The sequence below is a fragment of the Actinia tenebrosa genome, unplaced genomic scaffold (assembly GCF_029948245.1).
Source record: "Actinia tenebrosa isolate PJP-AT-01 unplaced genomic scaffold, QUT_ActTen_1.0 PGA_scaffold3__52_contigs__length_22856419, whole genome shotgun sequence".
In the NCBI taxonomy this organism is placed as follows: Eukaryota; Metazoa; Cnidaria; class Anthozoa; order Actiniaria; family Actiniidae; genus Actinia; species Actinia tenebrosa.
In genome coordinates this window covers 836,512-853,938 of record NW_028292580.1, presented here as the reverse complement: position 1 = coordinate 853,938, position 17,427 = coordinate 836,512, and the positions used below count along the sequence as shown (strand labels likewise).

Genomic DNA, 17,427 nt, shown 5'->3' with positions numbered 1-17,427 from the left:
GTGATTTGAAAATTATTGATCTGTCAGATATTATCATGCATGGTATGTTACAATATTGAATATTTTCGTAATGCTACGGCAACATCCTTTTAACGCTAATACAGAAAATCTTTACAGTCTACTGTTGAGTACCACTTTCGCTTTGTGTATAGTTTTAGTCTGTCAGTAATTGATTTACCTTTCTCTGTTGTTGTTACATCAGTTACTTTTAGGAAAACCTGTTAAATGATAGCAAAAATCAATGGAAAACAGAGGTAAGTCAGGAAAGCAAGCATGAAAGCAAGTTCAAAATCTAACGCAACCAAAAGAAGATAGTATTTATCTAAGCCGATAGAGGGAAAAAGCATACTTCTTCCAGTGATGTGTCCATAATGCCATAACTGTCTATCCCAAGGGCTTCAATATTCGATTCAAGGTCTGTGAACAGTTTTTCAAATGCCCCTTTTTCAACCGAGTTATCAGGTAGAATGTAGGTGAATTCTCGTTGAGTTATGTTCTTTATCTGAGCTGCTGGGATGTGTGACGTGATGAGACTGGTGAGCTTTTCCTCTTGATTCTCAGGTCCAGGAGACAGCACAGCTTTGATAGAATAAAATTGACCAGTTAAATCAGTAGATAAATCAATAAACAAAGTAATTACAAATTTGGACCGTGCAGCATTAGAAAGGATTAAAATATAAAAATATTTATTATATAGACACGAGTGTTTAACTGGGAAATACGCTAATTTCCCTCGTGCTATGTTATTACTTATAATAAAACACTCACTTGTCCTGGATCTTCCACCTGACAATGAACTCGAAGAAGAGCGTGTTTCTGTGGTAGTAAGATCGCTAGAAGATCCTCTAGGAGAACGGTCCTGTTTTCTGACTAGTGTAAGACTGTAGCCTTCACCGAAGCGACTCTTTAAGAACAACGGTGAGCCGACACATCGAAGTTTCCCATTTGAAATAATTGCAATTCTATCACCCAGAATATCAGCTTCCTCCATGAAGTGTGTTGATAAAAGTATAGTACGACCTGCCAATAACAATCGACATGCATGATAAATGTACCGAAAAAATAAAACTGTCAACATTTACTCTTGAGCTTTTTATCTCAAGTTTCATTAGTGTTCCGTTCTGTTGTCATAATGACATGAACGATTGAACCGCACTGTCAACTAAAGGCTCAGACATGTGGTGCATCTGCAATGCTTATAGTTACACACCTTTCGAGGGATTTGTGTCACACATATCCAAAATGTTATTACAAACAAACAAAATTAATCAAGGAATGCTATTCACATACATAACCGCAGAATTCTAGCCAGCCAAATGTCGCACTTCATTTGCTCCTAACATCACACCACTGCAAGCAACATTGCAGTAGTGTCAATGCAGAAGAAGAAGTAGTCTTTGATTTCAATACCTTTCTTGTATCTAATAAGCAAATCCCATATCGCTCTCCTCGCATACGGATCAACACCTGCTGTAGGCTCATCTAAGATCACTGTACGAGAACCACCCACGAATGCCATGGCAACAGACAGTTTACGCTTCATACCACCGCTCAGAGTTTCAACGGCACAATGCCGTTTGTTAGGTAAGCCTACATCTTGCACAAGCCTGAAACGAGTTCAAACATTAATAGGACTATTATACCCACGATACACCAAGATGATAAACCTTCTGGGTCCAGCGAAAGGGGGGTTTAGTGATATATTCTTATCTGGCTCAATAATCCAAAATGTTCAAACCACAAGTGTTAAACCCCTAAAAGCCTTTTTAGCGAAGATCCAGTGAAAGTGGTGAAAAAGTGGTATCCCATCAAGATTATTTTCGACATTATTTTTTTACATGGCATTTCCTTAATGGAATCCTTTATTATACACAGGAAATACTTATTAAATTATAGTTCTTTGAATAGAATAGACCAAAGAACTCTTGCTGACGACGTACTAGGGAAAATGGAGCAGGGTAATGGACCACAAGATCTTATTGTCAAAATTAAAATCTGTTGGTCTCTCATAGGATGCGCCTTGTTGGTTCAAGTCTTATCTTGGCAACAGAACGCAACGCACATCATGCGGAAGTGAACTGTCAGATGCCCTGCCTACAAGTCATGGGGTACCACAAGGAAGTATTTTGGGCCCTATGTGGTTTGTCATCTATAACAATGATTTGTCGAGTGTACCTGAACACTGCAAGATGTCAATTTATGCCCATGATACTGTGCTGTACTGTTTTTCTTCGAACGTTAGCGATATACTGAACAGCCTTAATACACTCAATTCTCGCCTTGGCTTAATTGCAACGAATTATCGCTAAATCTAGATAAGAGTAAATCTATGCTTATTGGTGGTAGTAAGAAAACTAACAATTTAGCGCATGATATATCCATTACAGTACATAATAATGTTATTTTAAGAAACGATACTCTTAAGTATCTAGGCGTAACTTTATCATCTGGTTTTACGTGGAAAGATCATGCAGAGGTTATGTCTTTCTAGATAAATCAACGTCTAAGTCATTTACGTAAGATAAAGATAAGATAAAATTATTTTAGACAGGCCTTTACACTCGTCAGCGACTGATAAGCGACTCTTAAGGCACTGGGTTGGGTTCCTGGAGGAACGTCGAACACTACATAGTATATATTTACAAGCGTATTAACAATCTAGCCTCGCATAGTTTTACATTCACTAACAATGCTGATATCTATGATAATAATATTAGGAGTAAAGATAACTCGAGCTCAGGCTGTTAAAGAATGGAATGATCTAAGTCAATAATTATGGAGCTCTAGTAGCGTTCAAGTCTTCAAACGCAAATTTTTTTAGTTAGCTTTACAATTCGTACATTTTTTGTACAATATATTTTCCATATTTTAGTTTTTTACATTAGCCTAATTTATAATTTATTATTTCTACTTAAAGTTACAATAATAACCCATGTATACTAAGATCAACTGCGATCGGCTTTGAAAATTATCTGCTGAAAGTAAACTTGTAAGTTTGTTCGTCCGAATTTCGCCTTTGTCTTCGTTTTTTATGACGTCACGGTTGCGCTGCGCTATTGTCGTCGTAAACCTCAAATATTAGCCTGCGTCACATCCGGAGTATTTACGAAGAAAATTCCGGATGTGACGCAGGCTACTCAAATATAAGAAATTAGCTAAAAATCACATTTTCGCCGTTGTTCTTCAAAACGGCTTCACGTTTTTTCTTCAAACTTCCTACATCAATAGACCAGAGCTTTATCTAGATGGTAGTGAAATTCCTACACCTCGTCCTAGCCATATCATGAATAGGTTGCTATCAATAGACGTCGATTCCGGTAATAGCTCTTTTTGATGGCTTGTAGAATCCTGGAGGTTGTTATGATCTCTTGTTTTCTGGTTTGATGTCGTGAAAATAGTCAAATACAATAGTTTGAGGACTTATTTTGATATGTCTTGACTTAACATCCGCTAGTTGCCCCCCAGTCAACCGCTTGTTTGCCCCCCAGTCAACTCCAAAAAGTCACGTGATTGATAGTAAGCAATACGCTAGCTCGAGATCCAGGCCTCCTAGCTGTAGAATCGTACCCAGTCGTTACTCGATCGTATTCTTTTATTTCCGCTTCCCTTCGAATTGAAATTTTCGGTTATTCGAATATCTAACACGACATGAAACTCAAATGGTGCAATAATTTGGAATTTTGTAGTTATAGTTGTTGACTATTAGTAGCTTTTTAGAATGGAGAAAGTGAATTGAAGATCAACTGGTGTAATTTTGGTAAATTTTGTAAGCAAAATTGAAGCAAATTGTAAATAAAGATAATAATAATAATAATAATATGTTCTTAGAACCTATTACAGAATAAGATAAGATTGTAAACTTAACTAAAACCTGTAATAGTCATAATTCGTAGGCTTTGCGAAAAAGAAGAGTCTTTAATTCAGAATTAAATACTTCATTATTAGTGGCTTGTTTGAAATAAGATGGACGATTGTTCCATAGCTTTGGAGCAGCAGCACTGAATGCTCTGTCACCATACGTGGAAAGTCTAGTTTTGGGAATTATTCAGTTGTTACCAGAAGCAGAATTATTACCGAGTCTATTATTTTACATCCCTCTCGATCCATATAACAACCTACGAATACTGTAATCAAAATGGAAAATATGCATAACTTACTTGTCCATCTCTTTCTTGACTTTAGTCGTTGACAAACCCTTCATGCGAGCATAGAACCACAAGTGCTCATCTACGGTTAACCTGTGAGTGACAATGGCAAACAAATAGGTTGAGCATAATATATTTATTATCAAGAACATGGGCGTGTTATCTGCCGAAGCTGTGGCCCGAGGCAGTAAAACGGCCGAGGCCTCGATATCATGCGATACAGTGAAGTCACTTAACCTGTGAAATAGACATTATATTAACAACCAATCACTCCCTCTTTCTATTGTTTGATGTCGGGTTTGAATTTCGATGGCAAACCTGTCCCGGGTTTCGAATTCAGCATTGATACTAATAGGGGAGAGCGGGGCTGAATTCAAAACCCAGGACAGATTTTCAATCGAAATTCAAACCCTCCATCAAACATTAAAAATAGGGTTTGGTTGTTTTTTAAACCAGTTAAAATGCGAGTGACCGGATTTGCATTGCGGCCCTCGGTCTTGAATTTCAATGCAAACCCTTGCCCTTGCGTTTTAACCTTTATCTAATACACATTAGTAGTCCCCAATTCCATCGTTTTTGTGTGTTTGTGTGTGTCTATTTGACTATTACAGTTTGACTAGATTTTTTTAATTTTTAATTTGACGGGTTATAAGCCTTCACTCTATCACACGAACTAAAATCAAATTCATCTAAATTTTGTAACCTAACAATTGAAATAGTACATATCCTTTGGGTTATGTTACGTCATAGGAGCCATGTCGGTTGACGATAACAAAGCGACCAGATTGACCAACATGGTGAATTTCAAGCTCTGTCCATTTGTGACCATGAAATGAACTTGACATGATAAATGATGTAATATCTGCAGGAAAACCTACAGATAATACATTTATCTTGTCTAGTTGATACGATCCCTTGCCTACTGGTGCAGTAGGGAATAACATGGCAACATTTCGAGAGGAATCATAGGTATACCTATCAAACAGTACATTGTGCTGTGGACACATGCCAAGATTGCGGCGTATAATATCCATGTCGAAACGAATATCATAACCATAGATAAATGCAGTGCCTTTGGTTGGTGGAAAAAGACCAGTTAAAATCGACATTGTGGTGGTCTTGCCAGCACCGTTGTGTCCCAAGAAGGATGTGATCTGGCCCTCGTAAAGGTTAAGAGCCAAGCCATCAACCGCTTTGATTCCTGATTTATAGACCTTTTCAAGATGGTCAATAGTCACCCCCAGGGGGAGGTGGATGGGTTCGTTCTCGTAAGCTAACAGTCCAGGTGTTCGTGGTGCTTCCTCTAGTTCATCATTTGTCATCCTACTGTAGTTCTTTCGACTAAATTGTGAACACGCTTTGGTATTGTGACCAAACCAGTAGGTCAACTGAAAGGGGAAATACCAAGGGCGTGGCAGGCCATAAGACCCGGGGTGAACAGCCTCGATGTACCAAACCAAGATAACGTAAAGAAACGTGTCGAACACTAAAAAATATAACACCTTCAACAGAGTGAACTCGTCTCCCTTTACCTGAAACAAAAAGACATAACCCAAAATATCATCAGTGAATTAGAATGTAGTGGTAGTGCGTATTATCGAAACCTTACGGTAGAGCCCCTTACGGGGAGTGATAATTGTAAAATATAAGACGGCAGACTGAAGACGATCCTTACCGGGCTTTGTCCAATGTTTGACCACTGAACCCCTTCACCCTGTTCTTCATACAATGCGAAATAACGAGCACCAAGACCAAATGCAGATGTAGACAACAGACTGGCGGCCATTTTCTCGGGGATGTTGATGGACACGTGACCAGCTCCTTCCCTAATGGATATGAAGACATAAGGCATGTAGGTTAAGAAGTAGATGATACCACCACAGGCTGCAGCTAACTTTGCTTTGGAGAAAAACGCACTGATTAAGAAACAGAAGACGATGGTGACGATGGCGAAGAGCATTAGAGACAGCCAAATAATCAACGGATCACTGTAGGCCAGAACCTTGCCATACTGAAAGAAACAAAAAGATTTGTCATTCAGTTGCAGGTCTGGCACGGCAAGTCCATACCAAGGGTTTGAACAGAAACTTTATCGTAGTGTATACCTTTAATATAATAGTTAGCAGTAATACAGTAACAGACATGACTGACATGCTTGTGATGAACCACGCCACCCAGTGAACCACATTGCTCAGTCCCATCATCTTCATGACTTCTTTTAGTCGTTGTTCTTTTTCGTACACAATAGAACGAACCACAATTGCTACAGTGTAAATCCAAGATACTGTCATGCACAATGGCATCATGTGCTGAATGACGAACATGAACCTAAAAAGACACAATGCAGAGCATTCACCCAATAAACTTCACTAAAATATAGATAATAAGCAGGAGGGAGGTTTATCTATATTGTTTCCGGCCTCAAATTTGAATAGGTCAGTGTTGTTTCCAAACGTGACGTCACATAGCAACCGATGGATTGCTTGGGGAATATCGTTCTGGTTGATATAAGTTACAGAGTATCGTATCGGTAACACTTGAACATAAAATCCGTATCGCTGAAAAATCAAAGGACCCCTAAAGGGCTTCGCCAAAAATTCAATCGTATATTTAAGGACGTTCACGAGCAAAAGTTCCCATCGCTAGATTTTTAAAGAATTTTGTATGATGAAGCTACGTACATCATACTAGAAGTTAAATAACCAAATAAACATGGGGGTCTCCGACTTCGTTTAGTCATCAGAATGCGTGCAAGTTCACCCTTTTTAAGTCATAATAGTTTACATGAAAAATTTACTCAATTCTGATTGGCTGACAACAGTGCGGTTCAAATGAAATACCAGTGCAAAAACTCTGTAATACCAGTGCAGATTACATTTTTTCAGAATTCTGATTGGCTAAAAAACAATAGAAATTGAATTAGCCAATCAGATTATAACAGTTGCAATATCAACAGAACAGCCTTCCTTCTCTGGAAGTTATCAGAAAATGGTGGATTTTTATCTTAAAAATGGATTCAAAATGCTAAAAAAGTCAAGCTTTATCAGTAGGAGGACTCAATGCTTGTTATATTTGGGAATTAAGAAGGAAAGAAACATCAGTTGGGCGATTTTACAGCTGTTAAAGTCACTTGACACGAAAGTTGAAGCGAGAGCTGCTCCGTATACTCCATATGACATGGAAAAACCTTCATAACTTCAAGAAGCCGCACTCTATATAATTTTTTCGGGTTATTCAACATCTTACCCCATGTAGAATCAATACTGAGAATATTGTCAGAAGGGTGATAGGCACTTTAAGCTAGCTAAGCAAGTATGTACGCCCTACGAACGTTCTGAATTCTCACCCTTCAACTGCTATATTTAAATCATAATATTAGAAAACTTAGTCCATAATCTTTCCTTTATAATATTTCGATATATCACCTAACACCTATCTTATTAAAAATCTCAAATAAAAAATGGGGATCACCATTTTCGAATTTTCGAATTATCATTTGTTTTTCAATCGCAAATCAAAATCAAAATATTTGGAAAAAAAAAAAGCTAGCGGGAACGTGACGTGAGCGCGAATGGAAACAACGCTGTTCCAGCGAGAGACGCTCCTTCTCTCCAGGATGAACCCATACAATGTCATTTCTATTGCTTTAATCCCAATCTATTTGTGAGTTAATGTTGTTTACATTGAATGAATGTTACCAGTCCCTCTTTTTTCTCCAGAATGGAAGAGTGGATTTTATGATCTTAGCATTTCTGACGACCAGACTTGATGAGCATTGCCTGGTAGCAGGCAACCGCCTGGTTAACCTCGTGCAAATTCAAACTCACAAAAGGTCACTTGCATTATAGCGTCATTTACTTCCACAACCAGACTCCCTTACACACTTTCTTTTGCTCAATTAATTGGCACCAATCGTCTTACTATTCTCATGTGGAAATATAAATGTGAATAAAAAAGAAAACTCGCGAAGCATTTTGGTAGTGGTAGTAAAATGACGCCATCATACATACGGCATTAACTTTTCGGAACAACAAAATGTAATGTAATGAGACATAATGAGTGTGTATGGTATGACAAACCTGTCTTTAGCATAACAAGGGTATGGCATCTCGTGTAAATATACAGCTGGTTTAATGACTTCACGGCCTGAATGAAGGTTTACAATAGCACGTTCTATTTGATCCTGCAGCCAAACGAATCCAAGATCATAGTAACTCTGTCCCCAAGACTGTGGCCCAGGTCTCCAATAGTTATCCCGGATACTATCAGTTGGTGGCGTGAAGTACGTGGCGTTCATACGTATCTTATAGTTCACGTGTGGAGGTAGACTTTGATTGGCTTTTATGTTTGTAAACACAATCCCTAGTATGAAAAAAAGGACAAACACGTCAAAAGAAAAAAAAAAAAAAAAAAGAAAAAAAGACAAACACGAGTCAATACGTTTACATGATCGATTATACAGAAATTTGCTCGGCGAGTTGCTATTATGGACGCCATTTTAATGGTGTAGCCGCATAATCATTAAACATTATTTGTTTGGTTTCACTTGCTTTAATCGAAATAAATAAGTTCGATGTTTGACTCAATCAGTAGAACTTAATTTTATGAGTCAATCCTAATTCCTACTAGAGCCCAACTAACCCAAATCCTACTAGAACCTAGCACGTTTTTTTCCTCCGGATTCACCAATTTTCCACGGGTAAAAACAACACGTGCGTTGAGATTTGTGTGTCGTAAGGAATATATTTAGTGGTATACTGTGCTTGGAACGAAATTCAAGGAAAATACCCTCACGGGAAGTAATTGTTACAAAACATGCGCATTTTAACCCCATCGATGTCCCACAGATGCCCCACAATAACTAGAAAACTCATACTGTATAAACCATTTTTAAAAAGCATTACCTGCTACTACCTTAGAGTCTTGTGACCGTGCGCCAGTATTGTTAAAGGCATAGCTGACCAAAGATTCCTCATCCGTGAATCCAACAAAAATATTGAGTCGCAGATTTGATGTTTGCCTTAACCATATTTTGACGACAGCGTCAATCCTGTCCAACTGCTCAACAATGGGACTGGCGACACCCTGTTTACCTGTGAGCAGTTCATGAATGTCTCGATAGTAACTGGATGAACTCGAGGGATCTCGGTTAGAGATATTCGATTTTTCTTCAAAGAAGATATCAGGGTAATCTTTAACAGCGTCTGCCAGCTTGTGCAGGTAATATTGAGTGTTGTTATTAAGGAGAACACTTCGTAATTGTGCTGATTGGTTCAGCCATTCTTTGACAATATTCTGCAAAGCTTCAATGTCTGAGAAGGTACGATTTGCCTAAAAAGGTAAAAATATAAGAATGATAGATGTAATGATGCGAGCAAGAAACCAAACAAAATAAGCTTACTAAATCATTTTCTTAGTTTGGCATTTAACTTAAACCGGGAAACCCTATATAATAGATACACATTTACAAATAACATTGCCATTAGTTATGGCGGGGAAAACATCATTTCAGAATAGTTACAAAACGTTCGTGGTGTTTTGTCAGCTTTGTGATCGATGCGATATTAGCCATGACACGGGTATACTTACTAAAGTATGTATGTTGGTAGGCACATATAAAAGCTAAAACTCACTTGTCAGAGTGGCTCCAAATCGCGTACAGAGACAATTGCAAAGAACAGCAGCAACATGCAAACATTCTTCCACATACATTTCATTTCAATAAGGTACTAGAGTACCTTGCTTGGGCTCCCTGTGCCCCATAAGATAAAAATATCTTTAATGAATTATATTTTGTATACCTCTATGATGACATCATCGGCAGCAGTATTGTTGGGTGCGTAAAGGATTTTGGGATTGTGAGTTAGCAGGTAAAACATCAATCTTAAAGCTCTGGTCTTGCATGACTTGGTCAGACAGCGGAAGTCAAACATATGTTCAACCACTTTGTCAGGTTGTTCTTCAGGCCCAGAGCCACACAGGATTGGTCCCAGGTTTTTCCACATTCCCTGTATATATGCCCTATTGCGTTCTTTATCTGATTTATTTTGCATTCCTTCTGCAAAACTCATATTCAGCTGTAATATCGACGCCATGTGCCGTCCTTTTTCGACCAGCTCCACGAATGTTGACAAATTTTGGATCTAAGATTATCAACAACAGCCATGAAAACATAAGAATTGTTTAAAAAGCCATTATTGATAAATGTACACTGTAAAAACTGACTGGGGGTGATTGAAACAACCAAGTAAATTGGTTAACCAATCTTATTTGGTCCTTTCGACACAAAAAGAAATTAGGTATTTTTCTTAAAGTGCTACTACGACGAAAATTGCTCAAACTTGGATTCAGCTGAAACTTCCTAAGAATACTCTTTAAAGGTCCAATAATCACTGTATGAAGTGTTTTCTCGATATTCAGGACGAAAGTATGATATTTTTACGATTACTTTTTGGAGTCTGTGACGTCATACACTCAACATCAAACATTGCTACATATATTTCTTTGTATATAAATCCTTAATTTATTTTATTCCTATGAAGCCCAAAGGGTGGCTAATGTGCTTATTTCACATTACTTGTGACTATAATTTATATTTTGGGGTGTTTGGGTATTTCTTTCTCCCTTTACTACTGATATTTTGATCATAAACTACAAAGAAATGTATGGAGCGATGTTCGATGTTGAGTGTATGACGTCACAGACTCCAAAAAATAATCGTAAAAATATCATACTTTCGTACTGAATATCGAGAAAACACTTCATACAGTGATTATTGGACCTTTAAAGAGTATTTTTGGGAAGTTTCAGCTGAATCCAAGTTTGAGCGATTTTCGTCGTAGTAGCACTTTAACCAAATCGCAACGGTTGTTTCAACCTAGAATAAATGGTTAGCCACGTAACCAAATACAATGGTGATTGCGTACAATCGCTGAGATTAGTTTCAACCTAGAATATATGGTCAACACTGTTACCAAATGGAATAGGCTATTACTATCAATATCGTAGAGGGTTGGTTTAACCTAGATTATATGGTTAACACTGTTGCCAATTGGAATACGTTATTACTGTCAATATCGCAGAGGGTTGGTTTAACCTATAATAAATGGTTAACACAGTTACCAAATGGAATACGTTATTACTAACAATATCTCAGAGGGTAGTTTTAACCTAGAATATATGGTTAAAGCGGGTACAAAATGGAATTGGTCGTTACTACAAATTTTATCGAGGGTTGTTTCAGTGAGTGAGTACAAAACACGGACACGTTGTCCATAAACCACCTTCGTGGACCCAGTCCATGGACCACCTTTCGTGGACCATGTTCGTGAACCACCAAAAAAACAACATTGACAACAGCGATAAAGACATTACCGATGTTAAAGAAAGGAAAATAATTGACTAGCTTAGGCACACACCAAATATATATGTAAACTGCTAATATACAAAATGGCGGCACTGAAGCAAGTCGCATTTTCAGCTATCAATTTTTTATTGGATAAGAGCAAATTTGGTGTACTTGCAGAAAATGTTGAAAGGACGAAAATTTGGTATATTAGCAGGAAATATAATTTAGAGAAATCGTAAGTCTGAAATTATAAACTATGTGGACCGTTTTCGATGGGTTTTCAATAAAGTGTAAGCGTAAGCAAGTCAAATATTTTCCTTTATTTATAATCGGTAATTTCTTTATCTGTTTTCAATGTTGTTTTTACAGTGGCCGTTCCACGAACGTGCATAGTTCACGAAAGGCGGTCCATGGACCGGGTCCAGGAAGTTGGTCCACGAAGGTTTTGCCTTCCCTGTTTCAACCTAGAATAGATGGTCAACATGCACTGTTACCAAATGAAATAGGTTGTCACTACCAATATCGGTTCTTATCGAACCGTTCAGCCCACATAATGTGTCCTTGAATTCTCATGAGACTTGATAGCTCAGTGGTTTAGAACATTGAACGGGAATCGCAGTGGCATGGGTTCAAATCCAGTTCAAGACTTAGCTTCTTAAAGCCTCAAAAATATGCCGCTGCATAAGTTGCTTGATATACTATGAGGATCAGCTCAATCAGATACATTTCAACTGTAGTACGAAATATATGGATAATATTTAACAATTATTCGCCGAAGGCGAAGTGAATATCGGGGAATAATAAACGAAACGAAGTTGAAGTTATTATTCCCGATATTCATTGAGCCTGAGGTGAACAATTGTTTTAGTATAAATATACAGATAAATCTTTCAAGAAAAGATAAAAGGCACATTTAAAATTAGGTAACAGCAACAAAGCAGCTGGCCGCCATTTTGGATTACCGCTGGAGGTGATTATCGTGTGATAATCTGAGTTTCTTGACCAATCAGCGCGCGAGATTTTCAATAATCACCTATGTATTTATACTAAATTCTCATATGCATTGAAGGTGATTGCCTAATTTTGAACGGTCGATTCAAGCCCACGATGTGCACGCGCTCAAAACCCAATGAAGCGCCATAGATGTTTTGAGCTTCAAGAGGACAAAACACTCAAATTTTTACTTTTTATTAACTTATTCGAAAAACTCTTAAAAATGAAGGTTACATCAAGTTTTTAGAAAAGTTATTTTTTCTAGCACATGAAAAAATAGATGAATGAGAGTGTTTGAGAGTAAAAGGACGAAATATGACAAATCAATGTATTTCTTTGCCTTTTTGTCGAAAATCATGTATTCTCTACTTGCGTCTTTGGGGGCTAACTAATCAAAAAACTGTCCCAAACTGAAAGGTTTCTTAATTGAATTTATACTTTACCTGCTTTTATCTGTACAATACTGATTATCCGTTTATTCCAAGTTACTTTTGCGTGTACAGATCATTAAGAGTTTTGGTCTTACAAAAAATGTATTGACTCAAGAAAAAATGTTTAAAATTTACCTTAAACGTCTTCTAGCTTCTATCTTTTTCTGTTTTTTACTTCTTCGTTTTATTTTTGGATACCAAACATGGCATTTTCAACATTGTCTGATCAGCCTTCAGCAAAATAAGTGGGTTCTTACCCTCTGGTTACCCCCCAAAGACGCAAAGTATTATGGGGATGTGAAAGTAGAGAATTATTGTAGAATGGTTCACTAGCCGTCATTCGTGTATAATAAGGACTCTCGCCTGGCGTCAATTGGATGGTCTACAGTTCTGATTGTATTCATTGATGGTATAAAAGTTGCTGATGACTGTATCACTGGCTCTGAGTATGTACGCAACATAGGAATTGTTTTTGACAAAAACATCAACCTAGAGAAACATGTCAGAAACACCTGCAAATCAGCCTTCTACCACTCACGAAACATCGCCAAGATTAGGAACTGTCTTTCCCAAGATGATGCCGAAACACTCGTGCATGCATTCATTTCCTCGAAGTTAGATTTTTGTAACGCAATTCTATATGGCCTTCCGAAGTACGTTCTTGATAGATTGCAGTATGCACAAAACTGTGCTGCACGTCTGGTATCACAAACTCACAGATCAGAACACATAACTCCAATTCTTTACAAACTACATTGGCTTCCAATCAAACAAAGAATTATCTATAAGATATTGCTTCTCACATATAAGGCATTAAATGGAATGACACCAAAATATCTAACTGAACTTGTTCAACTTTATAAACCATCTAGGCAATTACGGTCATCAACCAAGAATTTTCTGAAGGTAACAAAAAGCAATCCTAAGTCTTATGGAGATAGGTCCTTTCAAACAGCAGCACCAAAACTATGGAATGCGCTGCCCGATGGCATAAAACATTGTAATCAAACACTTAATGAATTTAAAACAAAGATAAAGACATTACTTTTTAGAGAAGCTTTTAAATAAAGACAATTTTAGAGTGTATTATTATTATTTATAGAGGGCCACAGGTTTGTCAGTTTTTAGTACTGTTACGTGTTTACCCTCTTTAAATAAAGTTTATTGATTGATTGATTGATTGAGACTTACTTCAGTTTTCGAGTTCTAATATTTATTTATTAAGTAAGCATTCAATATCTTTAATGTATACTTTTATGATAGAATTTTATTCTATTATTAGTTTATGCTTGAATTTTTATAAATTTTATCGCGATTTTGAAAAGCGCCATTGAGCTACTTGAAATGGCTCTATATAAATTTTAATAGTAATAAATAATAATAATAATAATTATTATTATTATTATTATTATCATTATTATTACTACAATACAGTATGGAAAAAACTATTATCTTATGAATATTAATATTTTTTGATCACTCCCGGTGGCGCAATTTTTGCTCCAAAAACTCGCACGTATGCATCCATTGAATGATGATTATCTCAAAAACAACCTCGGGAAACCCCACTTTCCTTTTCATATTTGAAATCAGCATTAAAATTCACTTTTTAAAAATGCAGTTTAAGAAATAGTTAAAGAAACAGTTACAAACTAAAGTATATTGGTCGTACTGACCATTCTTTTTTTTCCCTTTTTTTTTTGGTTAAACTTGGTTCGTCCAGATTGGTTCTACTCAGCGCTTCAGCATTATTATTATTATTGGTTGTTACAACAATTTAAAATCATGGCTATTTAAACCAATATCTTTGGTAGTTACACAGTGGGGAGATAAAAAGAGAAGAGAGACGAAGGACACGAATGAATAATTAAGGGATGAGAAGAGGATATAAGGAAAAATGTACTTACGTCAAGGCTGAGGCGACGGAAAGTTTCGTTGAAATTGTTCAAATCGTGTCGAGTTACGTTCAGCTATAAAAGAGACAAAATCCCAGAAAATAGTAATAAGACAAAAAATAACCTTCATTTAGCAATAGCACTGTACTGAATAAGTACATCGAAAGGTGATTCGATAAGAACAAAACAAATTTCATTACCTGAACCATCAGTTTGTTGGTGTTGAGGTGGGAGACTAGAACTTTCCGAATTTGCGAAGCTTGATTTGGCGAAAGGTTGCACAGCGAGTAAAGTACACTTTCCTGTGGCAGAAAACACACTTTAAGGATGTGACATTGTAAACATAACCATAGTTAATAACTATGTCTATTAACTATAATATAATTTACTAAGTCAAATGTCATGAAACACACCTTACTGGGATCTGACAGCAAAAATTCTTTTGTCAATTCGTCTGAATTACAATTTTGTTGACTGAGGTTGAATTTGTCGTTCTAATAAAAAAATGCAAGCAGACAAAAAGTATGGTATTAGTTATGAAAAACAACGTAAAGTTAGTTATATTTCCAAAGCTCTGAAACGACACTAATTCGTGTCCACAGCGATATCAATTTATTTATTTGAGATTTCCCGCTGGCAGCCTGCTTTGCAGACAGGATTTTTAACACTCGGTGATCTCACCAAAAAATGGAGTCTGCTGAACCGAGCTGCTAATTGATTTGATGCACGAGCTATTTTCTGAACCAGCCAACCAAAGCGAACTTCATATTCCGGGAAATAGCTTCTGATTGGTTAGTCGCAGTTGAAATTCCAAAAGGCGTTCGACGAAGGTTTAAAGCCATAAAAAATGTATAAGAGCTGTGGCTGTGGTTGAATTGAAGCTCATGTTTCCAGGCATTGGTAAGTGTAAACACTGTTAAAACTATTTAAATTGCCCACAGGCTCTAACGACAACTAAAACGCTAATGTAATATGCATAAAGTCAAATGTGTTCAAATATGTTCAGCAAAGTAAATTGATTTGTATCTTAAAGTTCACATAGTTATTTAATATATAGATTACTTCATGAGGAGGGCGCGCGTACGGTATTTTCGCAGAAGTAGAGTTGGTGACGTATTAGAAATCGAACGAGTGAGATTTCTGATACAAACCAACGAGTGGGAAAATGCCGTAAAAGTGCCCTCCCCATGAAGTTATTAGCAAGAATTGAAGTTGTTAGCAAAAATTTGTTTTGCTGTGAAAGAACTATTTCTGATACAAACCAACGAGTGCGAAAATGCCCTACAAGTGCCCTCCCCATGAAGTTATTTATTTCATACAAGCTGAGATTTTCTAGTTGTTTTTGTATTTGTTTTCGTTTTTTTTGCTACTTAATTGAGTACAGTTTTATAAACTTAAAAGCACCACCAATCAAAATTTTCAATTATGAGCAAAGTTTTGCTTCTAGAGAGTAAAATTTAACAACCACGTCACTGTAGCGGTGAGCTGTCATTATCGCCGGACGACTTGAAAACTCGCTTAATGTGTTCGTAGTTATGTGCTGTAGAAACGAAACCATCTGTAGTGTTTGGCGACTTGTTTACAGTATTTATCGTTACATTAAATTGTAAAATTCTTCGCTGCCCTTTCTCCCAACAGCAATAATGAATTCGCTGATAACGTCATTTAATTCTTCTGGTGTAATTTCTAGGAATTTTCTTGCTTCGTTCTTCTCATAGGAACTCAGTCAATAAACCAACATCTTTTCGTGTTTTGGATAGAGTATTAATTCTTGGTTCTTTTGCTGCTCAATGAATCTCTCTATAGGTTTATCCAGAGCAGCAAATCTTCTAGATTTTTCAGCCAACTTAATTATATATTTTGAGGTGAAAATAAAGGAAAACCTGAACCTAAGTAAGCCAGCAAGCAAGAATTTGTTTTGCCGTGAAAGAACGACAAAGCTCGACAAAACTGCCGAAAAAAACGATACTTCTTGACAAGCTACTTTGTGACGTGACAGTCGTTTCGCCATTCTGATTGGCTAAGAAAATACGCGAAATGGGTTTACAAACCGGAAGATGCAAATATAAATCTCAGTATGGGCGCGCGGAGATACGAAATTTATCTTCGAGTGTTGAAAAGATCTCTCACGCGAGCGCAGCGAACGAGTGAGAGATTTTCAACACAAGAAGATAAATTTCGTATCTCCGCGCGCCCATGTAATTGAACATGTTCCTCATTTAGTTTCCGAAAGAAAAATGTCTAAACCTTGATAGGTCTTGATAGTTCCATGCTTTTAGTTGCATGCGAAGAAAAAATGCAAAATAAGGGAATTACCTTAACAACACTGCTATAAGCCAATCATAATTGAGTAGTTTTTTTCATGTATGTTATTAAACATCAAAGTGATAAACGTTAAAGTCTGAATCAAGCACTCCGAAACCAAACAAACACAAGAAGACAATCAAATCATCCCAGATTTTCTTTTCCAAGAGAGGAAAAAGATCTTCATCCCACTTCCATTTTGTAGTAAAAACAAAAAACTCAGGTAGGAGTCACATAGCCGTCCAAATTTTGTGGACCCGCGAGGCGTAGTTTTTAACCACAAAAAAATTTTCACTACTAAGACAAGGCGA

General features: G+C 36.9%; 1 protein-coding gene across 2 annotated transcripts in view; it reads right to left on the bottom strand.

The window, feature by feature from the left end:
• LOC116307153 (ATP-binding cassette sub-family A member 2) overlaps nt 1-17,427 on the bottom strand; it is a 55,697-nt gene that overhangs the window by 22,314 nt on the left and 15,956 nt on the right. For both annotated transcript variants that reach the window (XM_089034801.1, XM_089034802.1), the window contains exons 7-20: nt 15,226-15,306; nt 15,013-15,114; nt 14,825-14,887; nt 9,947-10,288; nt 9,050-9,476; nt 8,225-8,507; nt 6,251-6,473; nt 5,821-6,156; nt 5,121-5,677; nt 4,158-4,238; nt 1,411-1,607; nt 769-1,020; nt 350-579; nt 179-218 (exon numbers count right to left, since the gene is read on the bottom strand). In XM_089034801.1, the coding sequence (XP_088890927.1) occupies nt 179-218; nt 350-579; nt 769-1,020; nt 1,411-1,607; nt 4,158-4,238; nt 5,121-5,677; nt 5,821-6,156; nt 6,251-6,473; nt 8,225-8,507; nt 9,050-9,476; nt 9,947-10,288; nt 14,825-14,887; nt 15,013-15,114; nt 15,226-15,306 (3,214 nt within the window). The remainder of the gene's footprint in view (nt 1-178; nt 219-349; nt 580-768; nt 1,021-1,410; nt 1,608-4,157; nt 4,239-5,120; nt 5,678-5,820; nt 6,157-6,250; nt 6,474-8,224; nt 8,508-9,049; nt 9,477-9,946; nt 10,289-14,824; nt 14,888-15,012; nt 15,115-15,225; nt 15,307-17,427) is intronic.